General features: G+C 37.4%; 2 protein-coding genes across 4 annotated transcripts in view; one reads left to right on the forward strand and one right to left on the reverse strand.

The window, feature by feature from the left end:
- Window positions 1-4206, reverse strand: part of LOC124173379 (UNC93-like protein MFSD11) — a 105972-nt gene extending 101766 nt beyond the window's left edge. The window contains exon 1 of the mRNA XM_046552881.1: window positions 3988-4206. Coding sequence (XP_046408837.1) covers window positions 3988-4080 — 93 coding nt within the window. The 5' untranslated portion in view covers window positions 4081-4206. The remainder of the gene's footprint in view (window positions 1-3987) is intronic.
- Window positions 4207-4339: 133 nt separating this feature from the next.
- LOC124173389 (rho GTPase-activating protein 44-like) overlaps window positions 4340-18603 on the forward strand; it is a 43959-nt gene continuing 29695 nt past the window's right edge. The window contains exons 1-8 of one of the 3 annotated variants that reach the window (XM_046552891.1): window positions 4340-4356; window positions 4635-4778; window positions 5009-5239; window positions 5327-5477; window positions 7671-7744; window positions 9608-9796; window positions 13199-13319; window positions 16841-16991. In XM_046552891.1, the coding sequence (XP_046408847.1) occupies window positions 5187-5239; window positions 5327-5477; window positions 7671-7744; window positions 9608-9796; window positions 13199-13319; window positions 16841-16991 (739 nt within the window). In that variant the 5' untranslated portion in view covers window positions 4340-4356; window positions 4635-4778; window positions 5009-5186. Of the gene's footprint in view, window positions 4357-4634; window positions 4779-5008; window positions 5240-5326; window positions 5478-7670; window positions 7745-9607; window positions 9797-13198; window positions 13320-16840; window positions 16992-18603 lie in introns of those variants that run through there. The other 2 variants (XM_046552890.1, XM_046552897.1) reach the window with 2 other exon arrangements.

Raw genomic sequence — 18603 nt, forward strand, 5'->3', positions numbered from 1 at the left:
TACTCGCACTTGTGAGTTATTATTTGTTCAGCATTAAAATAAAAAAACAATCATAAATTAAACTTCAAAACATATTTTTTCGCAATTATATTAAACTTGCCATGGGTTTCTGGCGATTCTCTTCATCGCATTTGACACCGATATGGATAACAAACACGATGTCACCGAGGAGCCATGCGAGACATTGCCTGTGAGTGATCTCGTCTCTAAAGGCCGTTTTACACTGAGCACGTCGTTGCGCAATCTGACGTACATGCTAACGCGCAATCAAAATTGCGTCGTGTTGATCGGTTAATTGCTAAAACACATGCCTGGATGCGAGACGGCAAAATAACTGCAACATGTGCTGACCTGCCCCTAAAGAGTGCGCTCCGAAACTTGGTCGGCCACTCCACTCATCACCGCTTTCGTTGGGATTATACATTTAATCGTCTGGGCTTATTCATTGCTCTCGTGCACAACGACCCCATGGTACTGCAATCTTACTTACGTAGACAGCGTTTTATTTGGCCCACTTTTCTGTTGGACATGCTTCGTACCATAATTGGAAAAGATCGACATTCATCAAAACTTAACGAATTATATTAATGGAAGTTATTTTCGAATGTTTTTGTGCAAACTTATAAAGAATAAAATTTAAAACAACCTTTCATCAAAAAAATAACGATTGAATACAACTAATTTTTTAACGATTAATATTATTCGCTAATCCCACCCACGACCGGTGGATAGGTCAAACCATTTGGCTCAAATTTCATAACACATAGTACATAATTGCGTGAGGAATGTAACGTAAGGAAAAGTGAATCAGTCCCCCAAGGAAGACCCAGAGATAAGTATTAACCAATTGCGGCGGCAGACAAAGAAGGAAAAAAGGAGAAAGACGATCACGGAAAATGATGGAACAAGCTTATAAACTGAGGGCCTCATTACAGGATGCCAAACTTAGGATTGTATGATAGTATAAGTTAGATATAAGGTTTCCGCGGCGTTTTTCCATGCGAGTCTCGGCTTTCGGGCGTTCCTCCGCGTTGAGTTGTCCGTAGGTGACGACAGTTTCTCCAGCCATCCTGCTGGCGTCTTCAGTTCAGAGGTGGCGATGTATAACTTTGGCCGTCTTAATTTTATGCATTGCTACTTCTGACCTAAAGACGCCAGCAGGATGGATGGAGAAACTATCTTCACCTATGGACAACTCAACGCGGAGGAACGCCCGGAAGCCAAGACTCACAGAAAGTATAAGGATTACACGTTAATTTACCATTTTCAAGAGGGGCAACGACAGGGGCCTCCATTGAAGTAAATATTGAGAATGCGGAAGATCCAAACATTGGAAGTTAATAAATACGCTGAAGGTTAGGTTAAATTTATGTAATTTAGTAGCTGCACTAGTACATTAACAACCACGGGCGTACCCGGCGGGTGGCCGGGGGGGGGGGGGAGAGGGGGACATCTACCCCCCCCCCCGAGAAGAGAAAATAAATTTAATTCAGAACAAAAGTTATGAACAAATTTTCCTTTTGAAGAAAATTGATATCAGTATAAGACGTGGAACTAAAATAAAAATCATTATTTTTTTTTCAAGCAAATAATTATAAAAACTAATAAATCGCTGTCATAATTTCCTTATAATTTTGGTTTCAAAAAGCTTTTCTGTACAAAAAAAATTACAACTTGAACGACCATAGCTAGTTTTGCCCCCTCCTATTTTTGATCCTGGGCACATCCGTGTTAACAACTGAAAATTTTAATTAATTTAGTTTTATTTTTGAAATCAAAACTCTTCGACAAGGAAAAAGTCGCTAAGCCGGGAAGAAAAATTCGCGCGAATTGATGATATTTAGATTCGAATCCCGATGAAGAAAAATGCTTTTTCGTCAATGGAATCTTCGCACTTCAATTTGCACACACGGATCACTCCGTAAAAGCAAGCCGCTGGCTACTCCGCAGTTATATCCCATAATAATTTCTGCTGCTAAGGGTCCCGGACTTCTCCGCCAATGGTGAAATGTTAAAAAGGTCTTTCAACAACCGCTGAGTTGGAAATAAGTTAAAGTGGGAAAAATACTGTGCCACACGTTGCCTTGGTGATACTGGTTGTCAGGACAACCAGGTGACACTCGCGGTCTCGATTCCGCCTGGACAACACACGCGGATTGCTCCAACAATGGCTTTAGCTCAATGAACAATAAATAATAAATTGCTAACGCAACGCATTGCACAAGGGAGCAATAGAGGCTCTTCCGGGCCCTCCAGACATGGCCGATTCCCATCAATGCATTATGTATTTTAAAGGGGAAAATGCGAAAAATACGATTGAAATTATCGGTGCATTTAGAGATGAAAAAACTATCGTACAGGATCCAAGTCGTTTGTATTCCAATTCGCGATCTCTCACGGATAGTAAAAGCTGAGAAATTTTTCAAATACGCGCGATTTCCCAGTAATTTCAAAGCATTTAAAGTTGTCCTACAGCCATAGTTTACAGTTCAGTGCCGTAGCCACGGGCGTGGTGGAGGCGTTTGTCGACCCAAAACTGTCCACCAATATCGTCGTCATCCCCACATTTTATGATCAATGAATTTTTATATTCAAGGTTCAGCATACAATATTAACAATCACTTAGTGGAGGAAAAACCATGTGGAAAATCCTTAAAAAACAACAAATTTAACCAAAATAGAGTCGTTCACTCAGCAGCGAAATCGCAATTCGCCGATGGAATTTGGCAGATGGAAGGTTATCGACAAATCTTTCCCATCGGCCAAATTCAAATTTCACTTTTGATTACTAAAATGTAACGATAACTCATGCGAGATTTGGAGTAGGTATGATTACGAGTAAAAATTTATTTTAAAATGTAACGATTAAAAGTAAAAATTACCAACAGATGTAATCGTTAACAGAAACTCGATTGCTTTTACTTCGTTACAGCCATTTTCTAATTTTCGGTAGGTCATTATTCGTCTATATCATCAGAATGATGGAATTACTACCTTGAGAGACCCCCTTGGTTCCTAGGTCCCCTTGGTTCAAGCGTTCGAAAATGTCCGCAGAAAAAATACCTGCGTGCCTTATGGGATAAGACGCGGGAAAATAAACTCCCACGACACCAACATCTTCGAGAATACTGATAAATAGTCCGATTTCGCCGAGATAAAGCAACTATATTGTACACAGAATGACAAATAATGGAAGGGAATATAAATAATGAACGTTAATGGCACATTATCAAGCGAATTTCCTACTTTTGTTATGAAATTGTTATGAATTTATTAAAAAGCGTTTTTAATCCGTAAATCTAATTTTAGAACCTACACGCAAAAAAATAATACATCTGTACCCTCAGATTTAAAAAAATGGTTAAGATAAATAATTATAAACATGGACGTAAAATGCATGAATGAAACTATTCACATACACCATTGTTGAGAAGGCATTCCGTAGTATTGTCAAATCTAAGATAGTTATTAAAAAGTTACGCTTTCCCATGAGGCTGAATTATTCACTCACTCTCAAGGATTAACTAAAATTATAATCAAGACTGCAACTTCAAATCGTATGCCCTGAGCATACGAAACAGCATATAAACATGCACAATCTCTGAATTCTGTAACTTAAATTTTACGAATAAAAGCACAGTTGCGTATTTAAAAAAATGTAAGTAGCCCACACAATAATTATTATTAAAAAAACCCAAAGATTATTAAAAAATAACATTGTTTACCACCGTGAGACATGAGAAAATCCTCATAGAGGCCCTAGAAGTGCTTCTAGATACGTAAATATAAGATAAGGTAAGAGATCTCAACGTCAAATAATATTGTTTGGGAAAATTCTTTGGGGAAAACTCATGTTTATAAATTAAAATGCAGTCATCCTCGGTATACGTCACAAATAACACTTGGATATTACCTCTCCGTTAAAATAAAGAGAAAAACAGTAGGTCAGAAATCCCAATAATTAGGCTAATTAATGAAATTTCCTACCTCTATGTTTCCCATCGTTTGGAAGGCGGTGAAAACGAACATGAATCCAAATCCTAATATGATGACGTTCACAAATTTCCTGTCGATCTCCATGGTGCGATGTATGTTCCTCAAGGTATCACTACAGAATAACTATAATTCCGGCTGGCAGTCAACCAGACACTGAGAGTTTACATTCACTGTCGGTGGCTTTCATGACTGATGCATCAGCCAACACATCCCCACTCTTTCGACTGAACGCAATCACACCTGCGCATGCGCGTCAGCGGAGCGAAAGACGAGTGCGATTCGCCACCGATTTATTACGATAGCGGTTATTGCTTGTAAAGGCTGAAGCTGATGACTTGTAGGGATTTATGTGGCTGTAAAGTAAGTTTTTTATTATTTAAACTACAGTTGTAACACCGTTTGATGAGCAGAAGGATTGTACTTCCTGTTAAGAAAAATGGTTATTGAAACGAGATTGGACTCACAATGAACAAAAGAGCCAACAGCATTTTCCTATGGGGGTATTTTATGATAAATCCATCTTATATCGCGTAATTACTTTTTAAATAAACGAATATGTATGGTACGACAGATTGCATGAGCTGAGGTAATTTTCTAAACTGTATTTTCATTGTGATTTCAATTTTCCCGGGGAATAGTGGGAATTCGATAGTGAAAGCAGCCGATCTCATATCGAGTACTGCAATGCGACTGATCGATTGTCAGGCATTCTTGGACACCCATGGAGTCATTGCGCATGAAGTGACAAAAAACTAGAATGAAATAACAATAGAAATATTGCGGTAAGTCAATGTGATTATCTTGTTGATGTGCGTTAAATACCATGAATATCCAAAACTTGCTCTGCCTATACCATTCCGTCGCTGTCTTCTGTAGTTTATATGTGTGCTTTTCACTTAACGTGACATAAGTTGGCATTTTGTAGCTTATATTTCGGGTATTAACTTCAGCAATGGGAGTTTATCAATATAGTGGTGTATTGAATTCATTTTAAAAACATGGTCTCTTACAGGATTATGGCCTCTGTGATAAATGGACTTAGCAAAAGCCCATGTTACTCCTTACACAGTTGGAGGGAGTGACTGTTGTTAGTTTACATGTAGTTACTCATGTGTAACTTCTTTCTTGGGGTTGTTAACGTGCATTTTTTCTCAATTGGTTGTTGAAAGTACAATTTATATTTCGCAAAGATGAAGAAACAGTTCTTCAGAGTCAAGCAGCTTGCTGATCAAACTTTTTCAAGGTAAGTTTATTATTTTATTTCTTCATGAGAATTTCCTATCAGCCCGTGCTAAATTCTCATTCTGTGTTACCAAATTCCATTTCTCAGGGCCGGAAAGACTGAAGTTCTCTCTGATGATCTGCAAGATGCGGACAAAAGGGTGGAATTCATTCGAATTGCCTGTCAAAATACTACTAAAAAGCTGTCTGCAACTCTATTAGGCCAAGGTGTAGATGGAACAGCGAAAGAGAAAAGACTGGTAAGATGAATAGAATGGCAAGAACTGCCACGCCCAGTTGTTACCAATCTGAACCTATGGTGAAATTAAACCTATGACTCATTATTGAAACTGAGGCTAACCGCACTGGTTGATGGGCAGACACTATCTTATCAAAAATTAGCCGCAACTTTTTCGATCAGGTGCATGCATTTTTTGTTTGTCGGGTAAACGAATTCATGTGCGTGTTTCGGCGAAGTGAATGAAGCTTCATCTTTTATGTTATTATTTTTTTCATTGTTGGATGATCAGTATTTAATGCACACCCAGATGGCAAGTCTGGGTTTAAAATCGCATGCAATTCATGCAAATATTTGTGTATTCAAATGAATTTATAAATCGGGGTATTCCATTGGTTGTAGGGGACAATGTTAGGGACTTCAATGTTTATGTTATTGAATTCATTCAATCATCGAATTTAATAAGAATGAGTGCTACGTTGGTAGTAGAGTATAATGCAGTGGTAAATGAATACTGGCTTAGCGTTTTTTATGAAATAATTCCCAGCTGGAATAGTATCATTTACTTTGGGTGTAAAACTGTGGGTATCTGACTTATTATTGAAAACTATGTAATATGTACAGCCCTACTCTGTATGCTGTAAAATTCAATTTGACATTACTTTCCTGGCACTGAGATAGCAGAAAATGCTCTATTTGTATTTTGTATGATAGTAAAGAGGTTTGGGAAAGTCGGAACAAGTTGTCCATTTGAGGCGAGAATGAGTCCACCATTGTGTCAGGTGGATTCTTAAGTACTCTATATGGCTTTGCCTGAAAGATATACCTTAGTTCAACTTCTAAAAGTGATGCATACTGCTTTTATGTGGTATTTCAGAGTTGACAAGTGAATGACAATCCTTTATCCAATGCCAAAAGTTGCTCTATATTGACTTCATACATTTAAAATTATACTGAAGTGACTTTCTGTGGTTATGTGCATTTCTATCTGCATCTGAGGTAATGATTTGTAATGTTTAGTGATATGCATTCAGCAAGAGGTTGATGGTTGTGGCCTTGACCTCCTTTTAATTCTTCCATATATGTGCATCTTCCTGTATCCCCTTCTCTTTGTGTGGTAATCTTTGGTCATGGCCTTATGCAAGACTTGCTTCAGAAGTTGATATATTGAGATTCGTTGTGCATCTCAAAAATAAATCACCAGTCTATATTACAGATTATTGGATCTTTCTGTAATGCGTGCGGGTTATTGCCCTTGGTGTCGGGAAGCGAATAATCACACACAAGTATTTAAAGTTTTTGACCCAATGTTTATTTCCATTAAAAACCCAATTCCCCAAATCAATTCAAGCAAAAAGCATGAAGTAATAGTGAATTTGTGCGTCCAGAATAGCCAAAATTTAGAACATTACCAAAGTCTCGGGAAGGAGAGGAGCTGCTGGTGATGGCACGGGTGGATAGCGAGGCGCTTAGGTCGCACGGGCCATACGGCCCACGCTTCGACTCCAACTGTGAGTTACTGAGTGAGTCCCTGAGTGCGTCAGTGTCCCTCAATAGCATCTCCACCGTGCCATTATATAGGAAAGTGGAACCAGGATGTTTTCGTTCAATAGGAAGGGGAAAGGAAGGGTAAGAGGAAGGTTAGGCGTTCTTGAGAGTGAAAAGGTGCAAATCCCGAGGCATAGTTTGTCACAGCTGGCTATTCTGAGACGTCTCACAACAACATATTTATGCATATTTTGGAAATGGAAATCTTCCATTTCTGGATCACTACATTTCAATATTTAAAGACATAAGCAGTATCTGCTAATCTGGGATATCTGGAATATTCAGGTGAATTTTGGTCTTCTGGAAAATCATGGAATTTTACAAATGTCTTGGAAAATCATTTCTGATGCCTGCAGCTTCTGGGTCAGTCCAATGTGTAGAATTCTTGTGATAATTTGACAGCGGAGCAGATAATAAAATGATGTTTAATATTTTTATTTGTAATTTCCCTTAAATCTAAGTCTTGAGGATTATTGCTGACTCGATATTCCTATCAGAACTGAATATGGTAATATTTAGGGTGCACTATGCAACAAAGCATCATCATGGAAAATCTGTGAATCTCAGGGAATTTTTTTCAACTACGCACAGTGGTGCTGTGTTTCAATGAAGCAATACGCATGAATGTGATGTCATGATTTACACCCAATAAAATTCTTCTTTACAGAAAAAGAGCCCAGATTACCTATTGGGACATGCAATGCAGGATAGTAGTGCTGGCGAAGAGAATTATCTTTTAAGGTAAATGATTATTGAATCTGAATGTGCACATCTTATGATTTACAGCCAATTTTTCAATGATTATTTCCAGTAATGGTGATTGCCGTTTTTGAAGTATATTGGATATTCTGATGGCTGCTTTAAAGAATAAACTCACGGAATTATCTTTGCTTGTAATAATGTCAAGCAGATTCCATGATGCGTGAATTTTATAAATTTGTTGAAAAAATGATACATATTTAACTCCTAATGAAATAACCTTCGTGGCTGTAAGGCGTTAGCAAAAAATTAACTTGTACTGGATGCAATCTATCATGCTTCTGAAGAACTAATAGCAAAATAACACACACACACACACCATGTTTTGGTATTTAATTGAGTCTTTGCTGACTTTACGTCTTTTCAGAAGCTTTTCTATCCATTCCATTGATGTCATTTTTCATCCTGGAATGTCTTCTTTCCTCATTCTGAGGTTGTGTCAGCAAAACAAGGAATAAAAGAACAGGAAGCAAATGGCTATGCGCATTCCAAAGAATTCGTGCTAATTTTATTTATTTAAGCTTATTATTATTAAAATTTGTCCAAGCTATTTTTCCTGTAAATTTATCATGGTGACATGTTAATTTCTTGTATGAATATTGGCATTATTCTTCTGATATGGGAATCTGTCTTAGAGTTTTTGCTAGGGTGCTAATTACTTCTGTAAGATAGGCTTAAATTTTGAGAAATTTTCAAATTTTACATTTATAAATAATAATAATATATTTATTTGCCCAGCGATTTAGTTACAAGGTTTGTACACAATATTAGGCACGTCAAGAATAATAATAGTAGAAACTATTTACAAAGTATTCCAACAAAGCAAAAATTAGCATTGGTCAAAAATACACATAAAAAGGGATCAGCTAAAACCTCATTGCCATTATAATATTAATTAAATTAAACAAAAGAATCTTTCAACTGGCTTTAAGAGTTACAAGATATTTACACAGTTTAAGGCATGTGTCAAGGCATGTGTGGCAAGGCATGTGAAAGTGTCAATGAAATCTGAGAGCTATAGGGAAGCCCTAAACTCACTGAGATAATACGATAATCTTAGTTTAAAATTCCATTTTGTCCTAAGTCAGTATATCAGTTCACATTCATGTTTCATTTAAATTTTTGAGTAGATGGCATGAACCCTGTGATGTGATAATAAAAAAAGGCACCTATGTAAGGCAGCGATGTATTGTATTTCTGGTAGTAGTTTTCTTTAAATAGGAAAAATTGCCTTTAGGAGTTATAGGATACATTTCTCTGCACATTGAGTTGTTCTTTTTCTGAATAAAGAGGAAGTTTAATGTAATTTAAGAGCTGATATTGCGCTTGACATAATGCATAGTCGCTAATCTAGATTAACCAAAAATTCCTAGATAAAAAGGAAAAATGTTTATTGGCTGTAACACCCAGAAAGGAATGCTCAGAGTGCTCATTGCACGGTGAATTGTTTGGTAGGAAATGGAGCTGGTTGTGCCACTGGAACGTAGCAGAGGCTTACGGGCAAGCCCTCTGCCGCGCCAGCGTTGTAGTGCTATGCGGTGGAAACATTAGTCTACCGTTGTGTTCTTTGGATCACACCCTTAATCAGAGGGTATTCCATGAGAGCTGTTTAATGATTAAAGGCTGGGAAGTGAACCCGCATTCCACGTGCATATGTCAAGACATATTTACAGTGCAGTGAGGTCTCTTATTATTCCTGTCTATGTGGCTCTAGTTGCTCTGTTAATAAAACTGTTTTGGTCCTCTTGAACATTAGCTGAATTGTCTTTGCTTGGATTTTATAAATTTGTTGACACTGTGTTAATTACTTTCCTTCAGTATTATGTTTTTCTTTTTTTCCCTCAGCTATATTTTAGCACACTGTGGGAAGGCTGAAACCACTTTGGCTGGTGAAGTTGTTGATCATGACTTGAGGATAGAGCAAGAAGTTTTAAATCCAATAATGCAAATTCTTGAAACTGAAGTGCCTAATATTTTGAAGCATAAACGAAATCTAGCAAAGCTGATTTTAGACATGGATTCTGCTAGGACACGGTAAATATTTTAACTGATCTTTTTATTTCATATCTTTTTGTTCCATTAATTATCATTTATATATTGTGTGTGGGAAGCATTTCATGTGCCTCTTGTAGTCCTTGAGCTAATCTGGGTATTTCAGCTGCACCACGACAGCCACACTGAATAACTAAAAAAACTTTGTTTCAATCAGTTTGAGCTTAAAAAACCTAAATACATAAGAAATACGGTGCATTTTGTCTCATCCATTTTTGAATCTTGTGCACTTCATCTAATTGTTGAAAACTATCAAGACATCTTTGCATCCAATGAGTCACTCACATAGCATTTGTTCTCCAGAAAGGGAGAATTGAAGCAGGTAAGACGAAAAAGGTCAGTGGGTTAGATGAGTTAGGTATGAAACACGTTTCCATTTTTCTCACGTAACTTGATATTTTCCTTAACTTTGAAGATATTGATTTATAAAATATATAAATGTGTAGCTTATGCACACCTTTTTGTTTTGTTAATGGAGCAAGCAAGTCCTTGGACTGTGTTGCATGCTGTAGGAAGCATGGCTAGAGCATGTTTCTAAGGAGAGCATTAAAAACTGCTGGAGATCAGCCGGTTATGGGGAGGTGAAAGACAGTATGGCTGAGGAGACAAAATCCAGTCCTCCAACATTACAGGATATATGTTCTAAGTAATGAACTTGAACAATTCAATCAAGTTTGTCTAATAAACCCAGCTGTTTCATCACTCTCCTGCAGTGAGATAGATTGGTATCAATGAAGAAACAGTGATTGCAGAATTGAACAACACGCTAGCTTTGTAGCTTGAGGGAGAGAGTGTTGTAATGAAAGAGCGATGGAATGCAGTGCCTGTTCATCCTCCTGGTGTTGGTATTAAAGAAGCCCTCGGGCATTTGCACAATATTTGTTATGCACATTCAGAAATTAGTGAATTTCATTTTGAAAGCATTAATGCATCAGAGGCAGTTGTGAATAAAATATCTGAGAAGGGTTTGCAAGAAAGTAAAATCCAAGATTTTTTTCACTCAAAATGAGGGATTTCATAAAAATAGTGAAATTGTTTTTAAATCCCCTTGAATCAGAGCTTAAATAATATATGACTAATCTTGCTGAAAGAAGTTAAGTGTTATCTTAAAAATTATCCTCCTCCTCAACACCAAATCTTGATTTTTTGCACTTTGATTTTACAAAGTGTGCAAAGTTTCATACAATAGAGTATGTGCACATTTTTGGGAAGTGATCATAAAAAAGAATTTACACCTCAATTAGGCTAAATTCCGAGTCTGAGAATAGAGAGGTACTTTTTAAGCGAGATAATAATTATTAAAATTTGCAAAATTAATGATGCGCTGAAACACCAGTCGGCCATATTCTCAAGGCTGTGACGTCATTTTGTTCGACGTGTTCTCAGGCATTCCTTGTTCTTTAGGGTGAGCCCCTCTACAGCGTATACTGAGTTTGGAAAGAAGCCATGGAATGGCTTATGAACTAGATTTAAAGTGTGTACATGCCATCATCTACATCTTTTAATTCATTTGTTTCTCGGTTACGCTGACGACAAGACTCTATCAACTTTTCTACCTCGAACTACCTAATCGTATTTCTTACTCCTCGGTTCTCGCATTTGCGTTCGTTTGCAGATTTATAATGACATTAAAATTAAGAGACACTTAAACAGTGATGATCCTTGAAAATAGTACGACTTAATTCGTGAAAACTAAGTCACTAATTAGTAACTAACTTAGTAACTGTACCCGTACTACTAACTAAAAAACGGAAATCTAATTTTCTATAAAAAGTGATAGTTTGGGTATTCAAAATGTTTGTAATTTAATTCCAAACACAGTGATGCTAATATTTTCCAAATCGGATGTGAAATAAGCTCATTCTTACGTATCACAAGTCGGGACTACTTTTTGGAAATGCACCGCGCGCAGGGATTCCTCGCTTAATGGATATAGTCATAACAAGACACTTGTACCTTGAAAACCAATAAACTTATGCTGTGAAGAAATATAAAATGAACCAATTATTAAATTGTGCTTACAAATGCTTCGAGAAGCATATTGAAACCGAATGAATGAAAAGTAATCGTCTGATCTAACTATGAATCATTTGATTTCCAGCCCGAGAGATTTCCGTCATTCATCCGGACCAAGTTTTCAATAACCAATTTTTTGATATACCTCACAAATGCTATTCATAAACCTCAACCAAGCAAATGTACATCTGACTGACCTATCTATGTTAGCGAACTGAAAATAACTTGTGGAAACATCGAGATAATCAGAACTCTTCTTTTGAATACATTAATTCTACGAAAGAACAAATACGTCGACTAAAAGTGCATTTTTTTTTTAAGAAATTAAGATCAGATTACTACTTAAATTGGACCAAAATGTAACTTCAGTTATTTGTGCTTACGTTTAAAACCTTAAATAGCCCAGATGAAGAAGAACCCAGCTCAGTAATGGCAATTTAATAATTATAACTATGGATATTCATCCAGTCACCATGGGCCATAACTGAATATGAAAAATTATTTTTCGCGAGTCAGTAGGTTAAATAATAATAGAATAGAAAATAGTTAAATAGATAAATTAAATTATGATCGGTATTTGAAATGACAATAATACAAATATCGATAGTTATCTACCTACCGGCACTTTTAGTTCCGTAAACCTTCGAATCGTGCTAACAAACTTTTGGCCAATTACCTACTGTAAACAATCTTACTTAATTCACTTATGTTAGACCTAATTTCCGATGAGGTTTCCCGTCCATTTCTCTTTATTATGAATGAGACAAGACAACAAAAAAGCTCCAGTTCAACATTAAAACTTCGTGCCGAGGCATGTAGGTATAGTCCAACATAATCAGCACGGTCAATCATTGAAGCATCCACCTTCGGGATATTATTTGAAGAAACCCTCACGAAACCTGATTCCATGATAAGCACTTAAACGTATTTCCCTTTACACAGATCAGATCCACCAACTTTTTCCAATGCACACGTAGTTTATTGAATCATAAACACGATCATAACACGATAAACACCTTGCACGCTGATGAGATAGACCAGAATGACGTCACATACCGAGGAGCTAATAGATGAGCGTTTTCGTCTGCCTAATATCGTTGCGAAAACAATGCATATTAAATAGTAATTATTAAACAAACTAAGCAACAATTAATGCTGTTAATCGAAAGTAATGATATTTACGATACACTTTATCGAATAAACTGCATTTCATTCGTATTCCTCCCGAGTGCACATACTCTATTCGGAGTCGGTGGGTGCCAAAACCTATTTTTTTTGTGATTGATTTGATAAGGAGAGACCCATAAATTGTTGGCTATGTTTCATGCCTCAGTTTTGTTATCCGTTGTCCGTTTTGCTTATTTTCAGGCATCAGACTGCCCTGAAGCACAGTGGGGGAGGGGCGGCCGGAGGAGGTGGCAACAATGCGAAAGTGGACTCGATCAAAGAGGAATTGGAGGATGCTGAGCAAAAAGTGGAACAGTGTCGGGTATGTTGGATTCCTTGTGACACCGAGTGAGCTGCATTTTAGGACACGTGGGGGACATTCAATGCCAATTACTCTTGTTGTCCGATTAAAGATATCACTTATTTTAATGAATTTTTTTGTTAATATTTGCATGCGTACCATATTCACATCAGTAAAGTCTAAAATTCATCTCTTCAGTTCATGCTGAGGTAATACACATTATTTGTGGAATAATGTGGTGGAAATTCTTATTTGATTTAATTAGACATTGCGCAATTAAACGCTTAATTTATTTTATGAAATGTTTCATTATTTACATCATTATTTTCCAGTGTTGCATTCATTCACATAACACAGTGCTCTTAAGAGTATTGTAGTAAGCAGCAAAATATTTTGTCTGCAAATAAATAAAGTAAAGTAAAGGTGCATACTTGAGTACAGTAAACTCTTGATTTTACGAAGCAGGATTTTACGAAGTTTTCGATTATACGAAGTGAAATTGCGGTCCCGGTGAAAAACCTATGCTAAATACATGGCGCTATTCGATTATACGAAATGTTTTGAATTTACGAACCTCGGCTCGGTCCCTAGGAGCAAATGGCATTCGTTTATACGAACTACGGCGAAAAATTTGTCAACAAAACTAGTTACGCCGGCGTAAGTAGCTAAAAAATCAGCGCTTCCAACTGTGGTCCATCAAAAGTGCGAAGTCGTAAATGATAATGCAACTTTGGAGATAAATGGGTCGCCAAAAATCTCACTGTGGGAATTCAGGGGGAGTAGGAGTTCAGTTAAAATATCGCGGCTAGCATTATGCCCCTATTTACGTGCCTGTTCGTAAACATAGCATCGACAATAATTCGTAGTTTAACATGTTAGGAAGGTCGCGCGGAGTATTTCGTACACCCCTAATTAACCCTTTGCACTGCTGTGAACGTACTTCGAAGACTACTTGACTACTTTTCGCCGAAGCACTTCGAAGGGTCCCTAATCCGGGACTCTTTCCTCGACGAGCTCATCCTCGCTGGCCACTGAAACTGGGCTATTTTTTAATGCATTACCTGACGCAACCCTGGGTTTCAAAGGGCAAAGGTGCCATGGGGGGAAAAAGAGTAAAGTGCGTGTTACTGTGGGGCTGTGCGTCAACCAAACGGGCACGGACAAAATAAGCCCGTTGTCATTGGGAAATTTGAAAGGCCACGGTGCTTAAAACATGTAAAATTGGAAGCCCTCCCCGTTTTTTACCATGCAAATAAAAACAGCTGGATGACCCGAGAAATTTTCCAGCAAACGGTTATACGTCTACAGAGAAAAATTGCTGGAGAGAACAGCAAAATTGTTTTAATAATGGATAATGCCACCGTTCATAAATACGTGGAAGATCTAAAATTGGCTAATGTTCGAGTCCTCTTTTTTACCCCCGAACTCGACTAGCAAGTCCCAGCCCTTGGACCAAGGCATTATCCAGGATTTTAAAGTCCTATACCGGAAGAAGCTTGAGCGGTATTACTTGCGATGGATCGGTATGTATACATTCATCTATTTTGCTCATGTGCGTTTGGATATCGATTTAGATATTTTTATTCGTGATTATCATTCTTTCAAATCTATTTGCTACTTTTATAAATGGGAACAGAAATTAATAACATCCCGAAATGGACGTTGATACATGCAATCCGCGCCATAATATCTTTTCGTGTATATATTGGCCCTTGTGAATGAACAACTTAAATATCTTAAGTACTGGGCTCTATTTACCGCCAATTTATATTTCAGGCTTCTCGTAATGAAGACGCACTTCCAAGTCTAACCATGAACTTTCTTCTCACGCGCTTCCCCGTTCTCCCATGCTGGGGTTCTGTCTTTCCAAAGCCGTCCCTTCCCTCCTGCCGCCTTTGGCTGATCTTGCTGACACCCACCTTACGCATCCCAAACCCCTCCTTCCCCAGCATTTCCCATTCACTCCCTCCCTAAGGAGACTGAGCTTGTGTGCGTCGCAAAAAAATACTGCCCCCAAAAGTAGACTGAGGCAGAGCTGAAGGCCATTTCCCCACCCTTCTTTGTCCTGCCCCCTTCACCAGTCCTTGTGCTGACCACACTTCTTCCCTCAGGCAATCCCCATCCCACTCTTATTCACCCCACCCACTGGGAACGTTCCCCGATTGTGGAGAAGGACATGGTTCATCTTTACCTGCAACGGGGGGAAGTTATTAACCGGAGAGAGGGAGAGAGGCGGAAGAAGTATCTTCCACTATCGGGAAAATGGTGCCGCGCTTATAATTGTCTCTCTTCTTCTCAGCTGACTTTTCAATTGAAATTAATTTCTTTGCTCTTTCCACACTATATTTATTTACGATTATGGCGCGACTATTTTTTAGTGCTTAAATTAAGAAAATCTTTTCTCTATGTCAATGATCCTTTGCCTAACTTTCAATACGGCGGAGAAAGGAACACGAAAACTAAATGAGGTGACGGTACAGGTTTTTGCGTGTCATTTTTTGGGAATTCACGCTAGCGAACCAATACTTAACCACGTTGAGAAATGATAAAACGTCTCTTGTAGGAAAACAATCAATGTGGATAATAACGTTTCTATCTATATTTCTCCGATACTGTAAGATGTTTCTCCTGTCGTTTTCCGGTTGGAACCTTGCTCCTGTCGGCATAAAAGGAGAGAAACATACGATATGAATAGGTCACCTCACACCCGGTATGAAGAATACAGTCCTGATGAAGAATTAGGTCTTTTATGGCAACGTCTGCGAAGATGATGGAACACAGTAGTCGGACGGAGAACTCAAACAGAATTTACTTCAAATATTCGCCAGAAGATAATCACATCCTACGTTATTTATGATCGTAATTGAATCTCAGTGAAAATAGAGCACATTCTGCTGAAAATACGAAGTAACTCGAAATATTAACTTACGAAGGTTATTTTGGAAACGGGCTAAGACCCTTGTTTTTCTTTTTTTCTCGTCACTGAGCGATAGAGGGCGACATAAATGGCGGTTAGGCCGGCTGCCGCTAAAATTCCGTGGATGTCAGAAACAAATATCTATCTTTTGCATACTTAATAGTAGCTATTGGCTCCTAACCACAAATTTATTACTGTTAATTCTTATAATAAACATTGCAATTCATTATTTGATTACGTTTTCTAAACTGGTCGGGAATTTCTTTAGCGATCGTTGATGTTGAAGTATGAACAAGAAATGGGAATTTTATGGTGGTATAATTATTTAACGATTTTTCACATCATAAATCGATAGCAAAAAGCCTTTTCTATGAATTATACCGAGAATAACCACCGAAAACATTTAAATAAGACCACTAAAGACAAAAAACGGCGGAAGAAACAAAAGCGAACATTTTTTTCGTGACTTATGAGAAAGGTTTGAATTTACGAAACTCGATTTTACGAAGTGCCAATTTTCCGGTCCCACTGACTTCGTAAAATCAAGAGTTTACTGTAATTGGTTTCTTTGAATGTATTGGTTAATTGTAGACTGTCTCATGCACCTGTCAAATTCCCTTCCTAGGACATGTTGGCCACTGAAATGTTCACGCTGCTCTCAAAGGAGGCTCAACTGGCAAGCCTTGTTGTCGAGTATGCCAAACTTCAACGTGCATATCATGAAAATGCTTTGAGCATTCTAGGAAGTGTTATCCCTGACCTGGAAAACTATATCAGTAAGTAATTGTTGGAATTACCTTTTTCTATGAGTGTGCTCTTTATAAAATGTGTTTAGCGTCTGAAATTCCTGTTTGTGGGTGACTGTTACGCTGAATTGAGGTCATTTGTCGTTATGTGACCAGACATTTTTCTGTTCATATAATACTGAGTGTCTATCACTCAGGAGGACCGGGATATCTCTAGGAATTTTTATTTCTTTGGAAATATCGGGGAATTCTCAGGGAAATATCAAATTGACTGGTATTTTTGGGTGTCAGCAAATGAAACAACAAATTCAATGTGCATTTTTCTATGTGCAAGTTTCTGAGTCAATTTGATTTTATTTTTTTGCATTCATTATTTTGGTGAACTCTTGAAACTGGGTACAATATTTTCCTTATCCGTAAGTTGTAGTGTTATTGGTGAACGTCTGTAAATCAGTGGAGAAAAGAACATGTAAGTTGTGAAGTCAAATCTCCCTTGTGTAATGTTATGTTTGTGGTGTTCGTTCAAATCCTGGGACCATGGAAGCATTGTGTGCCAATTTTAAATCTAAAAGATATGAGTGTTATATCACTTCCATGTCTGCATCCCTTGCATGATATCATTTTAAAATCAGTTTTCATATTACAGAAAAACCTCTTTACATCGCAATGGAGGGGACCAAAATTTTGACAGTATGATGTATGAAGGTTCACTATTGAGAGGTTTCAGTGATGTGCACCATTTTTTCATTTCCTTTGGAAATGAAAGTGACTACTGTCTATTTAATCATTATATTTATGCGTTTAAATAAACATGCATGCATTGGTGAACACATATTTATTATCTAATCATAACAGATGGCAAGCGCTATCGCATGATTTTGACCATGATTCAAAAGAAAACTATGTGATCTCTTTGAAATCAACAGTCACTTAAAATGATTAGGGTAATACTTTGATACCATTTTTATTATTTACTGTTAGGTATGCTCTCATGTGGAACAAAATGGCGATAACTAATGGTTAACGTGAAAATTACAGCATATTATAGGTGTTTAAGAAAAAAAATAAGGGTGAAACATTTATTGCTCAAAATATCATTCCATGTACAGTGCAACCTCGATAAAACGACACCCCACGGTGCACCAATAAACACTCGCTATAGCGAATTGTTGCTTTACCGGAGGTGGAGCAAATAATAGCCAATATACCTGTTGTGAACAGTTACACAGGAATAGTAGTGGTGCGGCGACAGATAAATTTCTATCCAATAAACGTAAGCATAAATCCAGACGAAAGGTGATGTTTTTTTGCATTACTAAATTTCCTTACTCAAACAACGACTAACTATTTAAACAATTAATAAGCGCTGCACTGAATAAAAATCATGCAAAGCATTGTCTTGTCAATCATTATGCCAATGCACAACCGACGAAGCCATTTTTCTATGCACCTTTCAGTTACGTAATCATTCTATTATTTTGGTATTTTCCACTGAAAATTCAAAAATTAACTAATAAAACTGTGTCGTGGTTATTTAATGCCTCAAATGGTTCCATTGGTGTATGTTTACTGTTCCTGCACGTTAAGCGGCATTGAAGTGAAATAACGTAGTGCATTTGTTTCTGCAGTCAAAAACGGTGGA

Source organism: Ischnura elegans, chromosome 1 (genome assembly GCF_921293095.1).
Source record: "Ischnura elegans chromosome 1, ioIscEleg1.1, whole genome shotgun sequence".
NCBI lineage: Eukaryota > Metazoa > Arthropoda > Insecta > Odonata > Coenagrionidae > Ischnura > Ischnura elegans.